At 39.8% G+C, this 26093-nt stretch overlaps 1 protein-coding gene across 3 annotated transcripts in view; it reads right to left on the bottom strand.

Moving 5' to 3' along the window:
- Positions 1 to 26093, bottom strand: part of NCOA6 (nuclear receptor coactivator 6) — a 108030-nt gene that overhangs the window by 64436 nt on the left and 17501 nt on the right. For all 3 annotated transcript variants that reach the window (XM_006876875.1, XM_006876874.1, XM_006876876.1), the window contains exons 4-8: positions 21307 to 21429; positions 9395 to 9523; positions 7564 to 8418; positions 5385 to 5531; positions 810 to 1926 (exon numbers count right to left, since the gene is read on the bottom strand). In XM_006876875.1, coding sequence (XP_006876937.1) covers positions 810 to 1926; positions 5385 to 5531; positions 7564 to 8418; positions 9395 to 9523; positions 21307 to 21429 — 2371 coding nt within the window. The remainder of the gene's footprint in view (positions 1 to 809; positions 1927 to 5384; positions 5532 to 7563; positions 8419 to 9394; positions 9524 to 21306; positions 21430 to 26093) is intronic.

The raw sequence follows: 26093 nt of genomic DNA, 5'->3' as shown, positions 1-26093 counted from the left end.
AGCGTGGGATTTTAAGCTTCTAGGGATGATAAAGAACTTTAAAGAAAGACACTTGTGCAAAATCACTTCAATTTGTGAGACAGCAGGGAGTCACTTCAATTTGAGAGACAACAATTTTCATTTCTAAAACACATCTGGCCTCTCTGGTTTCCCAACAGCCCCTAAATACAAGCTTAAAGCAGAGTGCATGGTATACTGCAGTATGGTAACACTGGCTATTTTCAGGCTCTGAGTGCCGTAAACGCCTCTGAAACAGAAGACTTAAGAGACATATTAATTATCTGCAATGTCAAAACCTTGTTTGGATTCTTATTTGAGTAAACTGAAAAAATATAATCTAAGATAATCAGTGAAATTTTAACACTGTCTGGGTATTTAAGAATAGTAAGGAAGAACAGTAAAGTCTGTGAAAGCCAGAATCTGTGCAAGGTAGACATTGTCAAGGAAGGAAAACGCAACTATTTTCCAATAGAAAGTGACAGAATAATTCATTCTAAGCCTGCAATGTCAAAGGTGGAAAACATGCAAGACCTGAAAAAAACAAGGCAGTGCTGGTGAGCTTTCATAGGTTTCCCTGTGTTCGTTTTCCTACTGGTACTTACAGCATACCTATTTTCGAAGTCAGTTTGCTTAAAAATAATCAAGAGGGTAGTAGGGGAAAGAGTATAGATGAGGGAAGGATAGGCTGTGATCTGATCATTGTTCAAGCAGGTAGTTTTCATTATACTAACTTTGTTTAAAATTTAGCATCAAAAATGTTCACACAGAAACAAATGAGGAAAATTTGAGGCAAAACTATCACAACCTACTTTAGATCTTGCTGGCTATTTTTCTTCTTCCGAGGGGGTTTCTTCTTCTTCGGTTTATTTGTGTTGGTATTATTTTGCTTATTATTTACCCCAAAATGGCCTGCAGAGATGTCACTTTGCAATAAGTTGACCAACAATGGGCTTGTTAGTGTGACATCCTTATTGACTGGGAAGCCTGGATTCTGGCCACAGGGCATCTGATTTCCATTGGGTGCTCCACTGAAAGGTGCATTGAAAGGCATTCCGTGGCCTGAGAAGTGGTTTCCCGAGGCATTGTTTCCCTGCATGGCCTGCACATGCGGGGGAACCATGTTGTTTTGTTGCATGCTAACATCAGGCATCATCTGAGATAGGCTGACGTCATTGTTTGCTGTGGTAGCAGGATCACCATGCTGCTGGGCCATGTGTGGGCTGGGCCCTGGTGGCCGCAGGACCTGCCCCTGAATTCCCATAACCTGAGATGGACTATTGTTCACGGGCCCTTGCTGGGGCAGCATTTGTCCTGACATCTGTCCCGTAAACTGCACCATGTTTCCTTGCATGTTTGGAGTTGGTCCCCTCATTATCTGTGCTGGTCCCTGCATGACACTGGATTGGTTCTGAGTGTTAAACTGTTGCTTATTCCCTTGCATCTGATTGGTCATGATCTGCTCTATCATTGGATTTTGTTGGAGCAAAACCTGCCCCTGAGGCCCCATCATCTGGTTATGCTGTGCCATCATTTGTGGGCCCTGCTGGGGAAGCATTGGCTTAGGCGGGGTCATCCTTTGGGGTGAGGGCCCAAGATTTTGGCTCTGAGGGTTCACCATCATCTGACCCTGTGGCATAAGCTGGGCCCTCGAGAGGATCATGGGGTTCTGAGGATTCAAAGTTCCTTGTTGCTGGACCATCTGGCCCTGGGAGGGCCCAATCTGCTGGTGCATGCCCATTAGCTGAGATGGTGGGCCCTGCTGTGGCTGGCCTTGCATGTTGCCCAGGTTCACCTGAGGAACCCCAGAACTACCAGGTTGCTGGTTGTTCATGTTGCCATGAATTCCCATGAGGCTGGGTTGTATCATATTTGGTGGCCCATGGGACACCTGCATCTGGTTTTGAGGCGGACCGGATCCTTGGCCACCTTAAAAAAAAGCAAACAAACAAACAACAAAAATAGTTTCAGAAAGAAATATAGTTATCTTATTTGGTATTAAGATACTCAAATTATCTTGATTAGAAGACACCCACTACCAATATCTTCACTGACTTCAACACAGACAAATGTTCTGTGCTTGACATACTTTCTGTGGATTACTAAACTGAAGATATGTGACTATCACCTAATTGTTCACATTCCCAATGATCATGTAAAAAAGTAGGAGAAACTGCTGTTGTATTCCCATTTGGTAAATTAAAGATAACATTTTTACAGATCAATAAAGTTTACTGTCTTTCAGATTTAAAAACAAGAAAAACAGCACTTTATTGTTTAATAATTGTTTGTGATGTCCTCAAAATAAAGAAAATAATTAGGCTAGTGAACTAAATTATACTTTAGTTGAATCAAGGAAACAGAATATATTGTGTTCTCCTTGGAAACAGTCAACAATGTTGAGATGACAATTTAAAATGCTTCTTGGAAAACTAATGACTATGTGTGAGATATCTGATGCTGAACTTAGGAGCACCTAACACTCTGTGGGTCAATGTGCTAGATTGCAAAGTCGGTCTGAACCGCAAGGTCAGCAGCTCAAGCTCACCAGCTGCTCCTTGTTAACCCTATACAGGTCGCTATGGGTCGGAACTGACTTGATGGCAGTTAACAACAACAGTACTTCATAAGGACAGATCTTCTTGGTAATAGATGCATTAAACATTTTTCAATTGTGATCTGGAAGCTGAGCCTCTGGTAGGAGTCAACTGACAGGCAACACATCAGGAAGCTTGCAGACAGGGGGCAGTTAACAAAGGATTTTAAAATTTCAACGACCCTTCCTTATGGCAGTCCCTGGTGGATTCACCTGGGACATGTTCTATTCTCAGTTATTTCTAAATTAAACAAAGGACATTGGCATGCTGCCTTGCTGTAGTGTTTACTTATTAGCTACTTGCATTCTCTCTCCCTTTTTACTGAAAAATCTAGCTTATTTTATCCTTTTCACTTATAAATGGGGAGTAGAAAATGGTAGTCACAATCAGGTTATATGAGGCCAGACAGCAGTAAAGGGATAAACTATCCTTTGTTCATACTGTATAGACTCGTCTTGAACTTCAAGAAATATTTTCTAAATAAGTTACATAAACTATAAAACTTGAACTCTATACAGTTCATTGATATCTCAGTGTATATTCAATCTATTGTTTATTTATTTATTGAATCCTACTGTGGTACAGTAGGATAAGCGCTGGACTGCAAGGTTGGTTTGAACCACAAGATCAGCGGTTCAAACTCACCAGCCACTCCTTGGAAACCCTATACAGGGTCGCTATGAGTCAGAACTGACTTGAAGGCTCTTAACAACATTACCTAATAGATACAAGGTATTTTAGTGCTGTTGTTGTTAACTGCCACCCAGTCAGTTCTGACTCATAGCGAACCTGTATAGGATTTCTGAGACATAAACAAAATTATTTTTGCAGGAGCAGAAAGTCTGTGGAGCAGCTAGCGAGCTTGAACTGCCTTGTGGCTCGCAGTCCAGTGCTTGTCCTACAAGAGCCACTATGCTTCCTTTGGGGCCGAGGTAACAGCAATAAACAAGAGAGACCACATTCCTTGCTCCCTTGGAGTTTATAACCTATTTGGCAAGAGAGACAATAAATAGATAAATTTTTAGGAAGTAGTAAGAGCTTAGAAGAGAAATAAAGTAGGGCTGTTGTTGTTAAGTGCCATTGAGTTGGTTCTGATCCATAGCGACCTGTATAGGGTTTCCGAGGAGCAGCTGGTGAGCTTGAGCTGCTGCTCTTGCAGTTCAAATGGCTTTGCAGTCTGGCGCATTAACCCACAGCACCACAGTAAGAGGAGAAAAAAGGACAAAGAAGAATAAAGCTACTTTAGATAGGATAAGTGGGGGAAATCAAAACAATATGTACATGAAAGGTATTATGCAAAATAAAATAGCTGTGATAGGGTGGAGGAAATAGGAATGATTTTATCATTGTTCTAAACTATCCTGTAAAAAACATGAAAAACTCAGGAAGCTGGTTTTTACATTTCTAGACAAAGAAAGTCAAAAAGTTTTTCTTACTCCTTAGTTGGAACTAAAGTTGGAACCACATACCCATATTAACTCCAAGAGGGGGTAAGAATTCAGAAAATATCTGAACAAATTCAGTACAAATTCCCCAGATGACAAGAGTATGAGGATTAGTCATGTGGAATCTAAACAATCAGAAACATACAATGTAGGCTTATAGATGACTGCTTTACTTTTTAGCCATTCCACTCTATCCTATCCCTCCTTAGAAACAATACACTGTTGCGTAACACTCAATATGAATTAAAAGCTAACATGCACTATATAGAGATTTTAAAAGTTGCATTTATCCAAACATGCCAAGTGCCTCCATGCCTTTGTACCTATGGCTTCCTGTGCCAGGAAACTGTTTTTGCCTACTGCCTGAGTAAGCTCTAATCAGGCGTTAGCAAACAACAGTCTGTGGGTTGAGTTTAGCCCAATGCCTTTTTATAAATAAAGTGTTTGGAACACTGCCATGCTCATTTATGAATTGTCTATGGTTACTTTTGTCCTGGTGTGGCATTGTGGACTAATGTGCTGGACTGCAAAGTCTGTTTGAACTACAAGGTCGGCAGTTCAATCTCACCAGCTGCTCTGTGGAAACCCTATACAGGATCATCATGGGTCACAACTATATATTAACACTTTTGCAGAACTGGGTAGCTGGAAGACACCGTATAACCTGCAAAACCTGAAATATTTACTATCTGGTCCTTTACAGAGCAGGCTCTGGTGGCACTTAGTACTTAGTGCTTGGTTGTCAAATACATGTTAGTGGTTGGTGCTTACCAACCACTCCACAAGAGAAAGAGGTGGTAGTCTGTTTCCTTAAAGATGTGGAAATTCTATGGGCCAGCTCTACTTTATCTGTCAGGTGGCTATGAGTGTGAACTGACTCAACGGTTTGGTTTTGGTTTGGGGCCTTTATAGAAAAATTTGCTGTCCCTTGTTTTCATTAGAATTTACTTCTTTCTCTTAGTTGTTTCCAGGTTCCTGGGACATCTTACCTATTTTCTATATCAGTTATTTCTTGAAAGAATAATTATTTATGTATTTGAAATTAGGGGGACTTGCTACTCGGAAACCCTACACAGGGTCGCTATGAGTCGGATTCAGCTCAATGGCACTTAAACACCAACAATCTGTACATGGAGTCTTGGTGTGGTGCTGCAGGATAAGGACTAGACTACTAGCCCCAAGATTGGTGGTTCAAACCACCAGCAACTGCTTTTCAGAAACCCTATAGTGGGTCGCTATGAGTCAGACCAACTCTTAACAACAACAATCTATATATATATCCCTGCCACCTAACTACCACATGATGATTAATAAATGCTTGTTGAATAAATGGGAGAAGACAAACCTGCATGCTGGACATTTTGATTTGCTTGCAGCTGAGGGGTGCCTGAATTCCCAGGGGTGGTTGCTGCAGTCGAAGGCACCTGACCTTGCATAAAGTTCGGATTGGCCTGTCCTGCTGAGAAGCCAGGTGGGAGGCGTTTAGGCATTCCTTAATAGAAAACAATGAGTAAGGCAGTTACCTAGCAAATTTATACTCTTGCTTAGATGTGGAATGAATAAGGAAGGATGAGCTGCATGAAGTCTCCACTGGCTTAGCTCTTTCTGTCACACTGGTAGGATCTTTAATAATAAGGTTGGGAAAGATGGTTAAAAAAATCAACACAATCTCTTACATGAGCATTGTCAAAATGAAAAAGAAATACTAAAAAATTTATACTTAGAACATGCCAAGGAAACAATGGCAATCTGCTCCCTAAATGTGATCTGAGGCCATGCCACAGCAAGGTTTGAGGGCTCACTTTTCTCTGTGATATAATGGACCCCAAAACTTTACACATTTTAACACAGCCACCAAAGGAACACATTCAATTCTCTCATATTCAGACATCTAATCAAAGAGCTGCGTCCATCATGATATTAATGGTAAGTGATTTATTTTCCTCTGAAGGAAAAAGATGACCATTTCCTCTGCAGAAAATCCCCCCACCCTACAATGTTGCATTTATCTCTTTGGAATAGACAGGAGATTAGAAACAGTTCATAGGCGCTTCAAGGTGAGGCTATATTAAATTTATTGTTATGCCATCCCTCTTAGGGTTTTCTGAGATTCTGACAGCTATGGTGCCAAAACCATACTCTAATAAAATCTTATTAATGAATTATTTTGTTTTATAGGAACATCGAATTTTAGAAAACCAATTTGTCACAAGGAGAACCTCAGACCCACTATGGTTTGTAGCATAGGCCTAGCTGTGGCCAGATCACCTAGGTGAGCACATCATCTGCTCTATGAAAGCATAAAGACCTAAAACTCACTGAAAACTTTCTGGTAATAGTCCATTTACTTTTTTTTTCTTTAGGGTAAATTTTCAATGTCCCGAAAAACACGCTTTATAGACAAATATGCATTTGTCTTTCTTTAGCAGTGACAGGTCCCCATTTGCATGTTTCCATTGTAATTAAATCAGTAATCACATCTGTAGGAGGGACTACCCAGCTTAAACTGATCCAGGGCAAGATGCCCAGAACAGTGAAGTGTGGAGCTGAAACATACTTGTTTTTTCTAAATACTTCTTAGGATTCAAATATTAGCACCTGCATGTCAGCAAAATTAAGTACAAGAGAGTGAAAGACTGACGAGCAACTTAATTTCATCAGAAACCATGGGAACATGTCTTTGCTATGTTGTATTAGAGATGCAAGAATTTTTTCTGAGTAGGCAATGGGTGTCTTTTGGTGGGGGTATGTTTATCAGATGACAGTATTACTGAGACTTTATATTCTCTACAGAAAAGCTCCAAGCACATCCATGTGCACTAGCTCAATGATTAACAAGAATAAATAATAAACATGGAGATGGATAAGTTTTACTTTAATTGTTTTACCTCTCACACATTAAGCTCCATTGCTTTTTCTTCATACAAGAGGTACCTTACAAAATAAATAAATAAATCTCCTTTAGGTATAACTGGTGGAATTCCCTCTCTAAGGAGCAGGCATTGGCATTATAAACTATAAAAGTCTAATGATTTCTGAACTTATTCCCCTTTAATACTTTAACCAAATTTAACAAATATCATGCTTACTAGTTTACTAACAAGGATAATAAAACTTGATAACTAAAAGGGTCTTTTTCCCAATAAGACCCTGCACTTAGCTTTCCTTTGTGCTCTACTGCATCATCTTAATTTTTTCAACAGCTGAGCAGTTTAAGTTTTTAATAAAATGCAAGTTTCTCATAGACATTTAAATTCACTAATATAAGATCAAGCAAAAATAATTTAGGAAACTAAAAAGATATCTGTATATTAAATTTCACCTGTCTTTTTATCCAAAGGGCTAGCTTAAATTTTACTAGTAAGATGCTGTACAATGTAGTTAACTACCGTATACAAGTATCAGCAGCACATCCACAAAGCCAAATGATTATATCCTTATTTCACTCCCCTCCATTAACTTGAAGTTCTACCAGCTCTATCTCCTGCAAATTTACCAACACAAACAGCTTCAGTGTTGCTCACCTCCTAGGCCTGGATGTAAACTCTGTGGCCCCTGGTTTGGCGGTTGCTGCATCACCATGAAGTTAGGTGGTACACTTCCCTGTTGAACCATAGGATTCCGACCTGGAGAACTGACAGGCTGCTGAAATCCCTGGGGAAGTGGGTTATTTTGAGGTGGCCTTGGTCCCATCTGCTGCTGAGTTTGGTTAACCGTTGGGGAGGATGCAGGAGATCCCTGCTGGAAGGAGGAGGGTGAAGAGGCAGGAGACTTGTTGGTGAGGTGGGGCTGCTGAAGGGGGGTCGGGACCCTGGAGGGCCCTCCCTGCAAGTTCTTCATCTGAGGAGCTGTGAACTGGCCTGGGTTGCTCATCTGAGGAAAGTTTGTATGGGCTTGTGAGGCTTGCTGGCTGCCAAAGGGGTATGGAGGGGGAGGGTGGGAAGGTGTCTGTAACGTGGCTAAGGATGGTCTTGCCTGGAGTTGCTGTTGCATTGGGCCAGGCAGAGGAGCCTTCTTCCACCCTTGGTTTGCAGTCATTGTGCCCAGAGACCCCTGGGCTGGAGGAGGCTGAAGGGCTCCAGAAGGCAGCTGGTTCCAGCCTGGAGGAACAGGCACCTGAGATGGAGCAGTAAATTGGGGTCGAATTCCCTGTGGTGGCTGCTGTTGATGTTGCTGTGGGGGTCTGGCCTGCAACTGCTGCTGCTGTTGTTGCTGCTGCTGCTGCTGCTGCTGCTGTTGCTGCAGTTGAGGAAAACTGGCAGGGTTCATTTGTCTGTTCACAGGAACAGACTGCATTGGGTGGTGTGGAGGAGCTAAAGATCCTGAGGGATGACTTTGCTGCTGTACATGGAGGCCAGAGAGGAGTGGATCCATTGCATCTGTATTATAAAGATAGTCAACAAAACAATAATTAGCCTATTGCAACTTAGAGCCTAGATCATCTGCAAATATGAATAAAACCTGCTGGTTGTTGTTACTGTTAGGTGCTGTTGAGTTGATTCAACTCTTAGCAACTCCATGTGACAAACTAGAACTGCCCACAGAATTTTCTAGTCTATAATCTTTATGGGAGTAGATTGTCAGGTCTTTTTCCCATGGAGTCTCTGGGTGGATGTTTACAGTCAACCTTTTGATTATCAGCCAAGTGTTTAACTGTTGTACCACCCAAACCAAAAAACCCTACACCATTGAGTCAATTTTGACTGATAGCAGCCCTGGGAACCCAAAAGCTTATGGTACATTTAGCAAAACATGAGCACCTTCTATGTGCAAAGCAATGTGCCAAGATTGCTTTGAAAGATGAACTGTGGCTAAGAAGAGCTTAAAGCATAACCGTGGATATGAAAGCCAATCATAAAATGTAGAATGGTATTTTCTAAGGCATAATCTGAGGAACCATGCTAATTAGTGTTTTAAGAAATACAAAACAAAACAAAAAACTATAATCAACCATTTTTGGAAAACACTGGACCTAACAACCTTAAACAGGTTTCGTCACTGTAGTATTTTCAGTGATTCCAATGTGTTTATCCAGAGTGTCCAGAAGGGAGGGCAAAGTATGCTGCATTTCTCCAACAGGCTAGCCTACAGAATTCTCTATCATGGAGTATTTTGCAGGATAAATATGACAAGCACAGACTTTGGGGAATGTTGGAAGTATAACTGAGAATTTCAGAGAAAGAAACGATGACTTTTAGTTCGAAGAAATCAGGGAAGATTTTGTTAAAATAAGTAAAAATATGGTGGCATTCGAGTAGGACAGTTAAGAATTTGGCACCACAGGCAGCTGAATTTTGTAATAGTCCCTGTAGGGAGTTGCAGCCTCTTCAGTCCTCAAACATTGGAGGTCATTACCTGTTTGAGAAGCAGGGCGAGGAGTCCTGGGCTGCAGCTCTGGATTGGGGCCTGGTGCCATCATGGAAGATGACATGCTTCCACCCGGGGGTATCATAACAGTGGCAGGGCTGGTCATCCTTATTAATCCTAGGGGGGAAAAAAAGTCCTAGAGTAGGGTATTGGACTTGGCACAATCTTTTAAAAAGATATTCCAAGAATGTCAAAAGGTATGGAAAATGTCTGCTTGCATCCATCATTCAAATTGTCTAAATCTAAATATTTTGTCTTTCTCTCTTTCAAATATGCACATATATAGATAAAGTAGAAAACCCCCACGCCTTCCCAATCCTATTTCATTCCTTCCCACTTACCTTATAATTGGGTTAACATTACCTATTCTATTTATGTAGGTAAACATCAGAGCATTTTTTGTAAACTTCTAATCCTTGTATAATTGGCACCATACTATATATATTCAATTTTCTTCTTCACTTGGCTCTAGTTCATTCATCTTGACTGTTACCATTGTTGTTGCTGTTGTTGTTAAGTGCCGTTGAGTCCATTCCAACCCATTGTTGTTGTTGTTAAGTGCCGTCGAGTCGGTTCCGACCCATAGCGACCCTGTACAGCGTTTCCGAGGGTGTAAATCTTTACGGGAGTAGAAAGCCTCATCTTTCTCCCGCGGAGCGGCTGGTAGTTTCGAACCGCTGACCTTAAGGTTCGCAGCCCGATTCGTAACCTCTACGTTACCAGAGCTCCATTCCAACCCATAGCGACCCTTTATAGGGTTTCCAAGGAGAGCTGGTGAGCGTGAACCACCATCCTTGCAGTTCAAGCAACTTTACAATCTGACGCTGTTATGCTGTTATGTGCCAACAAATCAGTTCTGACTCATAACATCCCTGTACAGGATTTCTAAGGAGCAGCTGGAGGGTTTGAACCACTGACCTTCAGGTTAGCAGTCTGGTGCTTATTGTACAGTGCCACACCAGGTCTACTGACTGCTATAAAAGTATGACATTATATGGAACCAGACATCCATATTCCTGCTGATAAATAATATGTTTTTCTCCACTAACCTTTTCCTCTTGCAGTTTTACAGTCTCATGAATTTTCATGTATTCTTAAGAACATATGTGTGAAAAAGTACCCTTAGACTATATACTTAGAATTGCTAAGGCTTTTGTTAATTGCTGCCAAGTCAATTACAACTCACGGTGATTTGAAGTGCATCAGAACAAAACTGTGGTCTCTCTCTAGGCTATTTAATGTTTCAGAAGTAGACCACTGATCTTTCTTCTGAGGCTACTCTGGGTAGACTTGAACTGGTAACTTGTCAGTTAGCAACCAAGTGTTAACTCTGCACCATCTAGGAATTCCCTTGAAAGTATAAATATCTTCAATTTTAGTAGATAATGACAAATTGCTTATGAAAGTAGTTGCTGCTGTTCTGTACTGTCAAGTCCACTTGGACTCACAGTGACCCCAGGTTGCTAAGAGGAGAACTGCCTCATAGGGTTTTCCAGGCTGTAATCTTTATGGAAACAGAACACCAAGTTTTCTCCTGCAGAGTCAATGGGTGGATGTGAACTACCAACATCTGTGTTAGCCGCACTTAACCAATGAACTATACCAGGCCTCCTTCCAAAAGTGGTTATATCAATTTATACTTCAACTAGTAGTTTGAGAACTGTTCATGTGTTATAGCTTTCTAATTTCCAATACTGTTAACACTTTTTAGGATTTGACATATCTGAGCATTAAGTGAGACTCGCCTATAATTATCTTCCTTCCTGTCCTTTGATTTCAGCATCAAAAATAACATAAACATAAAAATGAATTAGAAAATATCTTTCTTCTTTTTTGATGAAGTGAAGGATCTATATATACATACATGCTCTTTAAATGTTTAGTAAAATTCACCTATAAAACCATTTGGGCCTATGAATAATATAAATTGATGGATAGTGGGACAGATTTTTAATTAAATTTTTTACAGGTCCTGGTGTGGTACTCTAGGATAAGCACTGAACCACAAAGTTGGTCTGAACAGCAAGGTGGCAGTTCAAACCCACCAGCCACTCCTTGGAAACGCTATACAGGGTTACTATGAGTTGGAATTGACTTAACAACATATCTGGGTAGAATTCTGAAATGGAACAGACGATCCCAGTACCATTCGTAGTGAGCATACCTTATTAGTGGTGTCCCCCCTATATACCTAGCCACTGCTTGGCTGAGAGTTGGGTCATGAAGGTGAGTTTTGTTCCAGACATGAAGGGTCATTAAGGGATATAGCTGCAGGTTTCCTGTAGTTACTTTCCAAACAATAAATCTAATCTTTTTTAAAATTTATTTATAATTTTGGGTTTTGTTCCACATATTCTGCCACTTTATCTGGGACCTTCTAATGTGATCCCTTTCAGAGCAGTAGAGCAGTTGGTAATGGTAGGCAGACACCATCTAGTTCTTCTGGTTTTAGAGTCATGGAGATTGGTGTTCACATATTCCATTTGTCTGTTGGACTGACTCCAAGCCTCTACAATTCTTATTCCTCTTTTTTCATTTATACATGCTGAGACCAATAACTGTATCTAGTACCAATATTTTCTAACTTATTCATGTATATTCTGGATATTAACATCTTAGCAGATACATGATTTGCAAATATTTTCTCCCATTCTGTGGGTTTTCTTTTTTAATGTTTTATTGTGAATTATGTGATAGTTTACATGGGAGAACATTAGTTTTACATTCATTCTATCGTATAGCGTTTCATTGCCATGATTACAATCCTGTGGGCTTTCTTTTCACTCTCTGGACAGTGTCCAGTTTTAAATATCTATTAAGTCTAAGTTATTCATTTTTTCTATAATTGCCTGAGCTATTGGTGTCAAAGACTCACTGTTATTTCCAAGGTCATTAAATTTTTCCCCTTGTGTTTTCTTCTAGGAATTTTATAGTTTTACTTCTTAAATTTAGGTCTCTAATCTATTTTGAGTTGAATTTTATGGCTTGTAAGCTAAGAGTCCACCTTTATTATTTTGCATGTTATCCATGTGGATATCTAATTTCCCCTGTATCATTTGCTAAAAAGACTATCCTTTCCCCATTGAACAGTCTTGGCACTATTGTAAAAAATCAATTGACAATAATGGGACCTCATAAAAATTGAAAACTTTTGTTCTTCAAAAGACTTTACCAAGGTCTTCTGGCAAAAAGCAGACTAGGCCGACGCAGTACATAGACCCTCTAAAACAAAGACATGAGAGACAAAATAAAACAGATACAGATGAAACTTCTGGCAACCTGAACTGCAGAAGAAAGGTTAGAGAGGTGGATAGAGAACTTGCTGTGAGGAGAGACTGAGCAGGGATGGTGAGAGAAGACTGACTGGTGAACAGCTGGCCAAATGCGGCTCGACTATCTTGTGAGCAGCTTTGGCAGCAGAGGGAGAACTGGCAGAGCAGATTCACATGGGCAACAGAAAAAGTGCAATTTCTTCTTCTTCACCATGCTCTCTAGGTCATCAGAAGTGTGGCCAGCTCCCACCCTCTTCCATCCTAAACACAAACCTTGCTCTCTGGGAGTTTGGAGCTGCATGGCTGGAGCCATGCCAGTGTGAGATGAGGGCAAGTTGGGCTGCTTTGGTGACTGGACTCAGGTAGGTTCAGCTCCAGACCTGCAAAACCGACAGAGCCACCAGACCGAGTTTACCCAGTCACATTGCCCCCAGCTTTCCTGTGGTCCTAACAGATACTGAAACCAGCTTCATCAAAGGCTCCCAGGAATTACTTCTGGATTGACTGCTCTGAACATAGATAACACTGAGGCCAATAGGAACTCCATCTAGGGCTAAGAACTCTACTGTCACATCCCTCCCACAACCACCTCACGAGCTCCTTGAACTGCAGGAGCCCTCCAGATATCTCTCCCCTCTGGGTCCAAGAAATGCACTGTTTGTTTTCACAAATATGACAACACCTGGAGACGACAGACAATTTTAGCTCACACAAAGAAACAAGAGAGAATGGCTCAAATAAATGACCAAGATGCAGAGCCAGAATATGATCCTGAGGAAGAAAAGGGAATGGAACTAACTGAAAAAGAATATAGTTAGAAAAATGATAGATTAGATATTTTCAAAAGATTGATAGAAAGAGGAAAGCAGAACACAATAAAAACTTTGAAAAATTCAGGAACACACTACAAGAACAGACAGACAAAATAAATGCAAATTTTGGAACAATACAAAACCTGCAATTAGAAATCCAGATTATTAATACTAAGATATCAGAAATGGGCAAAGGAGTAAATGCAAAACATTGGAATCCAAAATTAGTGAGCTTAAGGACACGTCTCTTAATACTAGTATGCTAAACAATCAGAAAAAAGAATGAAAAGATCCAAAGAAAGCCTAAGAGTTTTGTAGAACACCATGAAGAGGAATAACTTACGGGTAACTGGAATTCCAGAAAGAGAGAAGCACAGAAAAAGCTGTCGAAGAACTGTTGGAAGAAAACTTCCCTAACATCATGAAAGACAAGAAGATAAGTATACAAAATGCTGAATGGACCAAAAACAGGACAGACACTAAAAGAAAATCACCAAGCTATATCATAATCATACAGTGAACCAATAAGACTAAGCTTTGATTTCTTAGCAGAAATCATGCAGGCAAGAAGACAATGAAAGACATACACAAAAAATCTGGAAGAAAAAGATTGCCAGCCAAGAATCATATGCCCAGCAAAGCTGTCCCTCAGATACATATTTCCTGATTAACAGAAATTAAAGGAATTTTGGACCAACTGTGGAGTCCTGGTGTGGCACTGTAGGATAAGCACTGGACTGCAAGGTTGGTTTGAAATGTAGGGTCGGTGGTTCAAGCTCACCAGCTGCTCCTCAGAAATGCTATAAAGGGTCGCTATGAGTCACAACCTCATGGTACATTAACAACAAGAGATCAACTTTACAAGAAATGCTAAAGGGTGTTCCTTGGACTGACAACAACAGCAGACAAAACCCTGAGATTACCATACATAACAACACTGCCCAGAAATCAATCCAGATAAAGAAGTATTTACAGTAAAACAAACCTACAAGACTGAAAATAGGGCACCAGAGATATCAACGTATAATGAAGCCAACTACAAAGCAAAACAAGGGGATACTGAAGATAAACTTCCAAATGGCATGGAAGTCAAGCAGATTTTAAGAAAAGACTTTACCAAAAACATGAAAAGACTAACTACCAAACGGAAGATTATCTTTGGAAACCATATATCCAATAATATAACTTTGACAACTTAAGGAAAACACAAATAAACCAAACATAAAATGGGCAAAGGGCCTGAATAGATATTTCACTTAAATGAACATTCAAATGCCCACCAAAAACATGAAAAGTAATGCTCACTGTCATCAACCATCAAACAGATGCTTATCAATACCACAATGAGAAAATATTTCATTCCCACTAGGATGGCTAAGGTAAAGAAAACAGAAAATACCTAATGTTGACAAGGATGTGGGAAAATTGGAACTCTACCCAGTGTTGGGAGGAGTCTTAGCATGGCTCTGAAGGATAAGCACTGCACTGCTAACTGAAAGGTAGACAGCTCAACCCTACCAGCTGATCCTTGGATACTCCTATACATGGTCACTATGGTCATCAACAGATACCATACTACTCAGTCAGTAAGAGAAATGAGGTTTTGATGCATGCTACAATATGAATTGTAGTACTGGCTGAGTTGTTGTTGTTGTTAGGTACCATCGAGTTGGTACTGACCCATAGTGACCTTATGCACAGCAGAACGAAACACTGCCGGATCCTGGGCCAACCTCACTACTGTTGCCACGCTTGAGTCCATCGATGCTGCTACTTGGCCAATCCATCTCATTGGGGGTCTTCCTCTTTTTCTCTGACCCCTCCACCTTACCAAACATGGTATCCTTCTCCAGTGACTGGTCCTTCCTGACAATATGTCCGAAGTATGAGAGACGAAGTTTGGCCATCTTGGCCTCCAAGGAGCACTCTGGCTGCACTTCTTCCAAAACGGATCAATATTCTCCTCCAACACCATAACTTTTTCAAAAGCATCAATTCTTCTACAGTCTTCCTTATTCACTGTCCAGTTTTCGCATGCATCTGAGGTTACCATGGCTTGGGTCAGGCACACCTAGTGCTCAAGCTGACATCTTTGCTCTTCAACACTTTAAAAAGGTCTTGTGCAGCAGATTTGCATAATGAAATATGTCCTTTGATTTGACTACTGCTTCCATGAGTGTTGATAGTTGATTCAAGAAGAATGAAATCCTTGACAATTTCAATCTTTTCTCCATTGATAAGAATGTTGTTTATTGGTCCAGTGGTGAGGATTTTTGTTTTCTTTATATTGAGATGTAATCTGGTATTTTATGTCTATATCACATTTTGTTTCGCCATTCATCTGTTGATGACCATTTAGGTTGTTTTCACCTTTTGGCTACTGTGCATAGTGCTGCAATGAGGATGGAGTCCTGGTGTAGTGCTGTGGGTTAATGTGTCAAAGTCATTTGAACTGCAAGGTCAGTGGTTCAAGCTCACCAGCTGCTCCTTGGAAACCCTATACAGGGTCACTGTGGGTCGGAATCAACTCGATGGCACTTAACAACAACAATAATTGGATGGAGCCTGAAGACATTATACTGAGCAAAACAGGTTAAAAGGAGAAACATTATATGATCTCATTTATACAGAAAGAGAAGCAGCGGCAAATGGATATAGACCAAAATTTATTAGTAGTTAGTTACCAGAGATGGGAAGGAGGGAGAAAAAGAGGATTAACAGTGACAAAAAACCACATTGATTATAGATAGGGTTTCACAACTGATTACTGTAACTGCTGTCAATAAGTTGTAAATCCATAAAAAGTTGAACTGGCAAAAGTTGTGTGATAGATACATTTATAACAACAACAAAAAGAGCAGATGCCTATTGTAAAATAGACACTTAAGTGGGATACAAAGGAATATCCGGAAACATGATTATAGAAAGCTTGTAAACCCGTCTTCAGCCTATAACTGACTGAAATACCTTAAAGGGGTTCTAGAATTTGCTCACTGAAATAGGCTTCTATTTTACTAGGCAAGTTCGGGAGAAACAAAAAATACTTCTTGAGAGAATGACCAGCAAGAAAAAACAAAAACACAAATGGCAGTCTGTTTGGCTATTTTCTAAAAGCATTCAAGCTGTTCACCAGAGAGTCATATAAGCAAGGAATTAAGTCCCTTCAGGACAAGCCCCTCTCCAAAACTGAACTCAAAGTGAACACACGAGCAGGCATGTAAGCTTGCTGGTGACCATGTTGGTCTGTCTACATTTGAGTGGGAGTAGGGGAAAGGCAGTAATGAATATAGGGGCTGAGCTCTACCATGTTCCATAGATTCCTGTTGACCTCAAGATGAGAGAGAGAAAAGGAAGGGCTGGTTGGTCCCACATTCCACTTTTCTCCCTTGATGGTCCCAGGGTCCTCTGCTCCTAGACTGCAAAATCAATCACTTTCCTCCTTTAGATACACAATGTCTACCTTTACATTGGAAACTCTCACAGTCAGTCCTGATAGCAATTATTCACTGTCAAACCACAAGAGTCTTATCCCCATATCTCCTTTCACCAGCCTGGTCCAGACAGGTTGGAAACCACTCAGTGGAGAGTCTACCTTCCCCTGCATCCTCTGAAACTCGGTTCCCTCTTGAAAGCTTGTAAGCCAGTTACTTCTTGCCTTTGTAGCCACCCTCCCTTTTGGGTAGCCAATGGCTAAGTTGCCCCATCCCCATCGGCCATGTGTAGCAAGGGGGTGGGAATGATCTTTGCTGTAGATTCATTCCCTCATTTGAGCTACTCTATCCATAAGTACAGGTCAAGTTCATCAAATTATAGCAGATTACTCTTTTTTCCTCTTCTTTCTTCCTCTAGTTGAGTTCTGATCATCCAGCTATTGTAGCCAGTTCAAACGGGTACTATTCTGCAAGTATGGGTGTTCTTGTGCATCTCCCCTCACTACATATCAACTGGATGCTTCACTCTCCACTCTAGTCCTCTGTGGCCATAGCCCTGTCCCAGGGCCCAGGAGTCCCCAGGTCTTGAGTGAGCTTATTTTTAATTTTTAAGTTGATAATTTTGTATGGCCCATGAATGATACTATAAATATTGACAGAAAAAAGGTTTCCCACACCTGACATAGAGCAACAGAGGAAGAATGGTCAAGAATAGGAGGAGGATATGGAACTGACTCCATGAACAATTGCCTCCTTTGCTTTGCGATCAGAAGAACTGGATGGTGCCCAGTTACCATTAGTGAACATTTTGATCAAAGACTCCATAGTAGAAACCTGATCAAATGGGGAAGAATACAGAATAAAATTTCAAATTCTCATAGATGCCAGTATTTTTGGAGCCATGAAGGGTGGATGAACCCTTGAAATTATTTCCATGAGATAATCTGTAAACCTTAAACAAAAATATTCTCTGAAGTCATCTTAAAACCAAATAGTTTAGCTTAACTAGTTTAAAAATGTCTGCCTTGAGCATTACGCTCTTTAAAGATCTATATGGGATCAAGGACTTCTAAGGTGACAATGTAGGATCAGCACGGGATTGCGAAACACAAAGTTGGCAGTTCAAACCCACCAGCAGCTACTTGGTAACCCTATACAGGGTTGCTATGAGTTGGAACCAACTCGATGGCATCCAACAACAACAATATGGGATCAAGCTGACAAAAGCAAATGAAAAGATTAGACAGGAACCCTAGAGTGCAGTAAATTTATATTAATGAAGAAGGAACATCTCAGAAAAGGAGGGTGAGAGTGATTGCCCAACTTGAAGAATGTAATCAATGTCACTGAATTGAAATGAATTGGTGCAGGTTTTGCTGTGTATATTCTCAACAAAAAAAAAAACAAAATTTGGGGGGGAAAAAAATCGATAGACTATATATATGTAAGGGTTTATTTCTAAATTCTTTGTTCCACTGGTCTATGGTGTCCATCCTTATGCTAGTACCACCTGCAATTAGTAAATTGTTGTTAAGTGCCATCGGGTTGGTTCTGACTCATACAGTGACCCTGTATAGAGTTTCTGAAGAGCGGCTGGTGGGCTTCACAAGTTTCTCAGCTTTTAATGAGAAAGCCAATTTAATTTGAATACTCAGTTATTCCAGAGTGAGTTCAATCTCTGAAGAAAAAGTTTTAGAGTTATTTAAAAAGGACTTGTTAGTTCTGGTGATGGGGAAGGCAATACCAATTAAAAGTGAAGTTAGCACAACCTGACCAAGGTAAAAGATGACATTATTTATTTCAGAATAAGGGATAATTTTGGTAAAAAGCTACAAAACACATAATTCTGCTAGTAATAACAAGCTTAAAAAAAATGTATGGGGCTACACGTCATTGATATATCACTTTTAGATGAAAAGGTTATACTAGTGCACATGCATTAGGTGTTTCTGTAATCAAATGCATACACATGTCTGTGTATGCTGCATATATAACCAAATACAAAGTAAAATACATAGGAGGCATAGTTATGGAAACTCCCTAGATATAACCAAATACCTTATAGGATTGGGTTACTGGATTTGAGGTTTTAGAACCATAGTCTTGGAGGGACAACTCAGTCAACTGGCATAACATAATGTATTACATCTAGTTTGGTGAGTAGCAGCTAGGGTCTTTACAAGTGGCCATCTAAGATAAAACTATCAGTCTCTGTGCATTGAAGCACAAGAGAAAAAGGAAACCAAAGAGTCAAAGAAGAAAATAAACTACAGGATTAGTAGTCTATACAAGATGTGGCCTCACCTACCTTGAGACAGTAAAATGACATGGTGCCTGGGTACCACTATTGACTGTTCTGACCAGGGAGGAAAACAATAGATGGTCCTGGACAGATGGAAAAAAAAATGTAGAACAGAACCCCAATTCATGAAAAAGGCTGGAATGACTGGGTTAGTAGAGACCAGAGGAACCCTCGAGACTTGCTCTGAGATACCTTTTAAACTTGGAACACAAACCACTCTTGGAGGTCACTTATCCACTAAAAGACAGAGTATCTCATAAAATAAATAATATTATCCATGAGTACTGTGCTCCTCTGAACAATCAGCTAAGTGAGACCTATCCACTGCCATCGAGTTGATTCTGATTCACAGAGACCCGGTATAGGTTGCAAAACTTTATGGAAGTAGAAAGCCCCATCTTTCTCCCACGTGCAGATGGTAGGTTTGAACTGCGGACCTTGCAGTTAGCATTTCAATGCTTATCCTACAATGCCACCAGGGCTCCTTAAGAGACCTAATGGTCAACATTTATCCTAGACTAGAGATGAGAAGGTAAAGGAAACAAAGACACACTGTAAAAGTGTAACCAATGTCATTAAATAAAACAGAAATTACTGAATGAGAACCTAATTTGCTATGTAAATTTTCTCTAAAAGCACAATAAAATATTTATTTTTTTAAACCAAAGAAAGTGAAAACTATATAAAGGTTTGGCAGAGGATATTTGTACTTTGCTGCAAACATCTCCACGAATGTGGTAGAGTATACAGGGGGACAAAATTATGAAAACATCTTAAACATTACCAAACACTTTGAAGGAATAAGTTGCTGGGCCTGGGGGTTCAGGACCATAGTTTTGGGGGACATCATAGTCATGTGGCATAACACAGTCCCCAAAGACTTTATTGTACATCCTACTTTGGTGAGTAGTGACTGATATCTTTAAAAGCTCCTAAGTGGCCAAGGGGCAACTACTGGTCTTTCCCTATGTGGAGGAAAGAAGAGTGATAAAAATGCTTAGAAACAATTAGTCCAGTGGACTAATGGGACACGTGAACTTCAATCTCCACAACCCTGAGACCAGAAGAACTAGATGATGTCCAGTTGCTACTCCCAATTGCTCTGGAAGGGACCACATTAGAAGGGTCTAGATAAAGTGGGAGAAAATATGGAACAAAATTCAGAGTTATAAAAAAGATTACACTTACTGGTCAGAATGAGATTGGAAGAACCCTGAGACTATGGGTCCTTAATCATCCTTCAGGTTTGGAACTAATCTCACTCACCCTGTGGCTCAATTTTCATCCAAGCAGTAGATGGGTATATAGAGGGGACAACAACACTAGCAAGGTATGCACACTTGAATGACCAACCATTCAAGATAGAAAGGGAAAAAATTAAGGACAAAATTCAGAAGGTTGAGAAAGGAGGACGAATGGAAATAAGAAACACAGGGAGGAAGTAGGATAAATGTTATTACATTGAGAGGATTACAATCATTGAGATGAAACAAAATATATGATTTGTTGAATGTAAAACTGATGATCTGTAAACCTTAACTTACTTCACAATAAAAAGAATTTTTTTTTTTAAAAAGGAAGCAGGCATTTTAAATATGATGCTCTTAAATTTTAAATACATAATTAGACAGCTTCTCCCACATACTTCTGCAGATTCCACATATGCATACAAGAATTCTTAGGTCAAAGATTCTCAGCTTCCAAAGAAAGTGATGGTAAGTTACAAAACTACATTTTCCCCTATATTATAAATATCCCTAGGGTGGAAAATGTGTGATTTGTTTTTATTTCTAACACTTAGCATAGGCCTGGACATACAACAGAAACTAAATAACTGTTTACTGCTTAGTTCAGTGATCATCTACCTTTAAGAAGGCTCCCAAAAGATTGCAAAGGCTATATGCTCTATGCGCTGTGATCCTAACCTTCTGAGAATAATTCATATCTTACTTTTCTGATTCAGTAAACAGAGATGTTGGTATGATATGAACCCTGCCTATACAGCTGGACTCATCTACATGTACAAATAAAGACCCCAAAATGAAACTAGTAAAATGGCATGCAACTGAGTGGGAGCTCTCACCTGGACCACCTGCCATGGGAAATCCTGCTTCCATCCTAATAGAATTTCCAGCTCCCATAGGTCCATTCATTCTCACATCTTGATTTCGATTCTGAGCCAAAGCCAGGTTGATAGCACCTTCCCCTGAAAATGATAGTCAAATTATAAACATTAAAATAAGAAAAACCAAGGCAAATTTTATCCAAATACAGGTATACGAGATCCTTAATTTTCAGTGCTTTTAAAGAAGTATGGTAAGTTTACCACCCCAAAAGAGGTGAGTTCAATAGTATTTGAGGGAGCTTAAAAAATTTCAAGGAAAAATTCTACAAACTTTAAATTCCATTTTTCCATGAAACTTTTTGAAGCTTCCTTGTATGGATCTTTCTTCAATCCCATCTGAGCAGAATGACTTACTTGAAGCACAAGAAAAAAAATCAAAACCAATTCTTTTATGACACAACACATGGGCAATCATCAACTAGCTCACCTATTTTTTTTTAAGGGGAGGGACTATGGGAACAAGAAAAGATGTACTCAGAAATCCTAGGTTTCCTTTAAATTTATGATCAGAAAGTAGAAGTATAACGAGGCTTGAACGGAGTTAGATGAAGGGATGGAGGCAACTGTAATACTTGTAGGCAAAATACCAATTTCCTTTTTAACAACCGCAGCAGATTTCCAGCACAAAAATTCATGCATCAGCAAACAGATAGGTTGCTACTAACTGACCTCTGAGATATTGGATTAGACCAACAAGTACAGAATTTTTAATATCTATAAAATTTTATCTATTTGAGACTGTTTTATAATATCACTGTTGTTGTTATATGCCGTGGAGTCGGTTCTGACTCATAGCAACCCTGCATGGGGTTTCCAAGGCTATAAATCTTTATGGGAGCAGAAAGCCTCATCTTTCTCCCGTGGAACAGCTGGTAGTTTTGAACTGCTGACCGTTAAGATTAGCAGCCCGATTAGTAACTACTACGCTACCAGAGCTAGAAATGTTCCAATTGTGTCATAGTGAATTATGAGCTGGGCTGCTAACTATAAGGTCAGCAGTTTGAATCTACCAGAGTCACTCTACAGGAGAAAGGTAAGACTTCCTGCTCCGTAAAGATTTACAGCCTCGGACACCCTATACAGGGTCGCTTGACTCCATGGCACATAACCATCACCAACCAACCATCAAATTTCCTTTCTGAATGACAAAAAGATTGCTGGACATTGAGTTCTAGAATGTCTAACACTAAATCCAAATTTTGAGTATAGCTAAGATGGAAGATAGCACCATCTTGTGGACAAACAAAAACGCACCTAGCCTGTGGCTCTGTAGGATAAGCAGTGTACTGCTAAACACAAGGTTGGTGGTTGGAACGGACCAACTGATCTAAGGGAGAACGATGAGGTTTTTTGCTTCCACAAAGATTTACAACCTCAGAAACCATACTTAGGGTCGCCATGAGTTGGAACCAACTTGATGGTACTTAACAACAAGCCGTGACTGAAGAGTTGAAAGACTACATTCACCTGAGTCATTTATAATATGGACTTAATGTGGGGTCCTAGCTGGCAGAGCTAGATGATAAGCAAGAAGTTATGATGACATAACAGTCTCCCTCTGGTCACTGATTTAGGTCATTTTAAATAGGGAGGTAGAATAGCCACAGAGAACAAGTATTTTATCAATATGGGATCAATCATTGGGGGCTACTAGACAAAGAAAACACATGTCTTCAGGTTTTTGTTCTATTTTGCCAAAGGGAAGGAACCATTAATACCAAACTTACTAAGACATAAGAAGAATGAGTATGATTCTTGAAATAACAGATGATGTCACTTCTTTGCTTAAAACCACTTAGCTATTCAGTTCAATTGAAGTGTTCAACATTTTTAGAAATAGAAACTAAACTCCTTAACAGAGCATATAAAACCTCAAATGATCTATCCCAATGATTCAAAAGAAATAAACATGTAATTTAAATTTTCCTAGAAATTACATTAAAATGGTAAAAAGAAACAGGTGAAATTAATTGTAACACATTGTATTTAACCCAATAATCCAATGTATCATTTCAATGTTATTAATAGAAAAATTATTAATTATGTTATTTTCTATTATTTTGGGGATACTGTAGGATAAGCACTGAACTGCTAACTACAAGGTGGGCAGTTAAAACCTACCAGCTGCTCCTTGGAAACCCTATGCAGGGTCGCTATGAGTCAGCACTTAACAACAAGAAGTCTTCAAAATCCAGTGTGTATTTTACATTTAAAGTGCACATCATTTTAGATTAACCACATTCTCAGTGTTCAATAGCAAAATGTGGCTTACGGCAATCTAATTCAACACAGATCTAGCCCTTGCCTATCTCTCCAACTTCATAGCATGCGATTTTCATCTTCAGTAACAAGGATTAAGCCTCAGTGGCATTTATTTTTGTTTCTTAAGACATAAAGCTACTTCTCATCTCAAGGTCTTTGTATGTTGTTCCCTTGGTCTAGAACACCTCTCTTGCACTTTTCAAATAGATAATTCCTCAATTTTCATGTAAGTTTAAGTTTTACATGTCCAAAAGCCTTTAGTCACCCATCTTCTCCAAGATCACACAAACAAAAATGCCTAGAGTTGATTCTGACTCTATGAGCTTGATACCACAATGCTTTTCTTCCATGTACCTCTTGGTGGACTCCCTACTATTAACCTTTGGTTAGCAGCTTGTTGCTGTTGTTGTTAAGTGCTATCGAGTTGGTCCCGACCCATAGCAACCATGTATTGGGCTTCCAAGGAGTGACTGTGGAGCTTGAACCACTGACCTTAAGGGTCAAAGTGACTTTGCAGTCCAGTGCATTAACCCATAGCGCCACAACCAAAGTTGTTGTTGATATTATTAAGTGCCTTCAAATTGATTCCAACTAATAACGACCCTGTATAGGGTTTCCAAGGGGCAGCTGGTGCGTTTGAACCTCTGACCTTGCAGTTCAGTGCTTTATCCTACAAGCGCTACACCAGGTTGTTGTTGTTGTTGTTGCTAAATGCCGACAAGGTTCCGACCCACAGCGACCCTGTATAGGGTTTCCAAGGAGCAGCTGGTGAGGTTGAATCACCAACCTTTAAGTTCAAATGGCTTTGCAGTCTGGTGCATTAAACCACAGTGCCACACCACAACACCAGGTTAGATTATACTTTATTCAAACACCTTATTTTCTTTAGAGCACATCCATTTTATAATTACTTATTCATTCGTTTTGTCTATCTTCTCATCATTATAATAGAATAACCATAAGTCTGCCCAGTTTGTATTTGTTGTCCAAGCATAAATTATTAATAGCACCTCCTTTCACGCTCAAAAGTGTCGTAATTTAGATAGTCAATTATACAGCCTGCCTAAATATATCCTTTATACATAAACAATGCCTAGTCAAGGTGGGTGTTTATTAGGTATTTAGTGAATATATGATGAAAAGTTATCAAACCTTACAATGTACCATAAACATTTTTCTATATAATAAATGCATTCTTGAAAAACCACACATTCTGTAAAATGTCTCATTGATAATAATGGGTTTTATGGAGTTGGGCAGACTCAAAGCCTATGTGACTTTGTGAGCAGAGCACAAATAAAAAAAAATTTGGCAGAAGTAACATATATCCAACTACATCACAGTAGAAACGTCAGGTTAAAGATACTGACACAATGCAGATACAGTGGATCTCTGAGCCAGTGGGGACAGGACGGTGTGCAATTTGTCACAAGTTGAGAACCATACAAAGTGGGAGGTACACTTCTAGAGAAGGCACCTGAGTGCAAGCTCTCTTAATTTTCTTAAAATAGAGCTGAAAAGAGCCCCATTTATATATGCAACAGCTGAGCTAAAGGTTCCCTCAACCCCTTGTTGATAGAATTTGAATCCCACGATTCCAGCTCCCCTTGCCTAGGAAAAATCACCTATGAATAAACACAATTTCCACATCAAACTTATCACTGCTCTATTTACTTACTGCATATAGGTTAATTTGTGTCAAAGAAACACATGTTGTAGAGAACACTGTACTGGCTGCATGGTACTTGTTCCCAAACTTGCACCCTATGGCCCAGGGGGCAAATCTAGCCCATTGTCTATTTATTTAAATAAAAGTTTATTGGAAGGGAGTAATTTTTAACATATATAGGAAACTACAAGAGCTCTACAAGAAAAAAGACAAATAACCCAATTTAAAATGAGAACAGGACATGAACAGACAATTCACCAAGGAGGAGATCCGGGCAGCCAACAAACATGAAGAAATGTTCATAATCACTAGCCATTAGAGAGAGGCAAATCAAAACAACAATGAGATATCATCTCACACCAGCAATAACACCAAAGATCAAAAATGTAGAGGACAATAAATGCTGGCGAGGATGTGGAGAGACTGGGATGCACCTACATTGCTGGTGGGATTGTAAAATGGTTGAACCACTCTGTTGAACAGTATGGCACTTCCTCAGAAGGTTGGAAATACAAATACCTGTTGTTGTTGTTGTCAGGTGCCATCGAGTCGGAACCGACTCACAGCGACCCCATGCATAGCAGAACGAAACAATGTCTGATCCTGGGCCAACCTCACTATCGCTGCCATACTTGAGTCCATCAATGATGCCACCTGGTCAATCCATCTCGTTAGAGGTCTTCCTCTTTTTCTCTTGACCCTCCACCTTACCCAGCATGACATGCTTCTCCATCGACTGTTTCCTCCGGACAATATGTCCAAAGTATGAGAGACGAAGTTTAGCCATCCTGGCCTCCAAGGAGCACTCTGGCTG

This window comes from Chrysochloris asiatica, unplaced genomic scaffold (assembly GCF_000296735.1).
Source record: "Chrysochloris asiatica unplaced genomic scaffold, ChrAsi1.0 scaffold00423, whole genome shotgun sequence".
NCBI lineage: Eukaryota > Metazoa > Chordata > Mammalia > Afrosoricida > Chrysochloridae > Chrysochloris > Chrysochloris asiatica.
The sequence above is the reverse complement of the archived record's forward strand: the minus strand, read 5'-3'. Positions and strand labels throughout refer to the sequence as shown.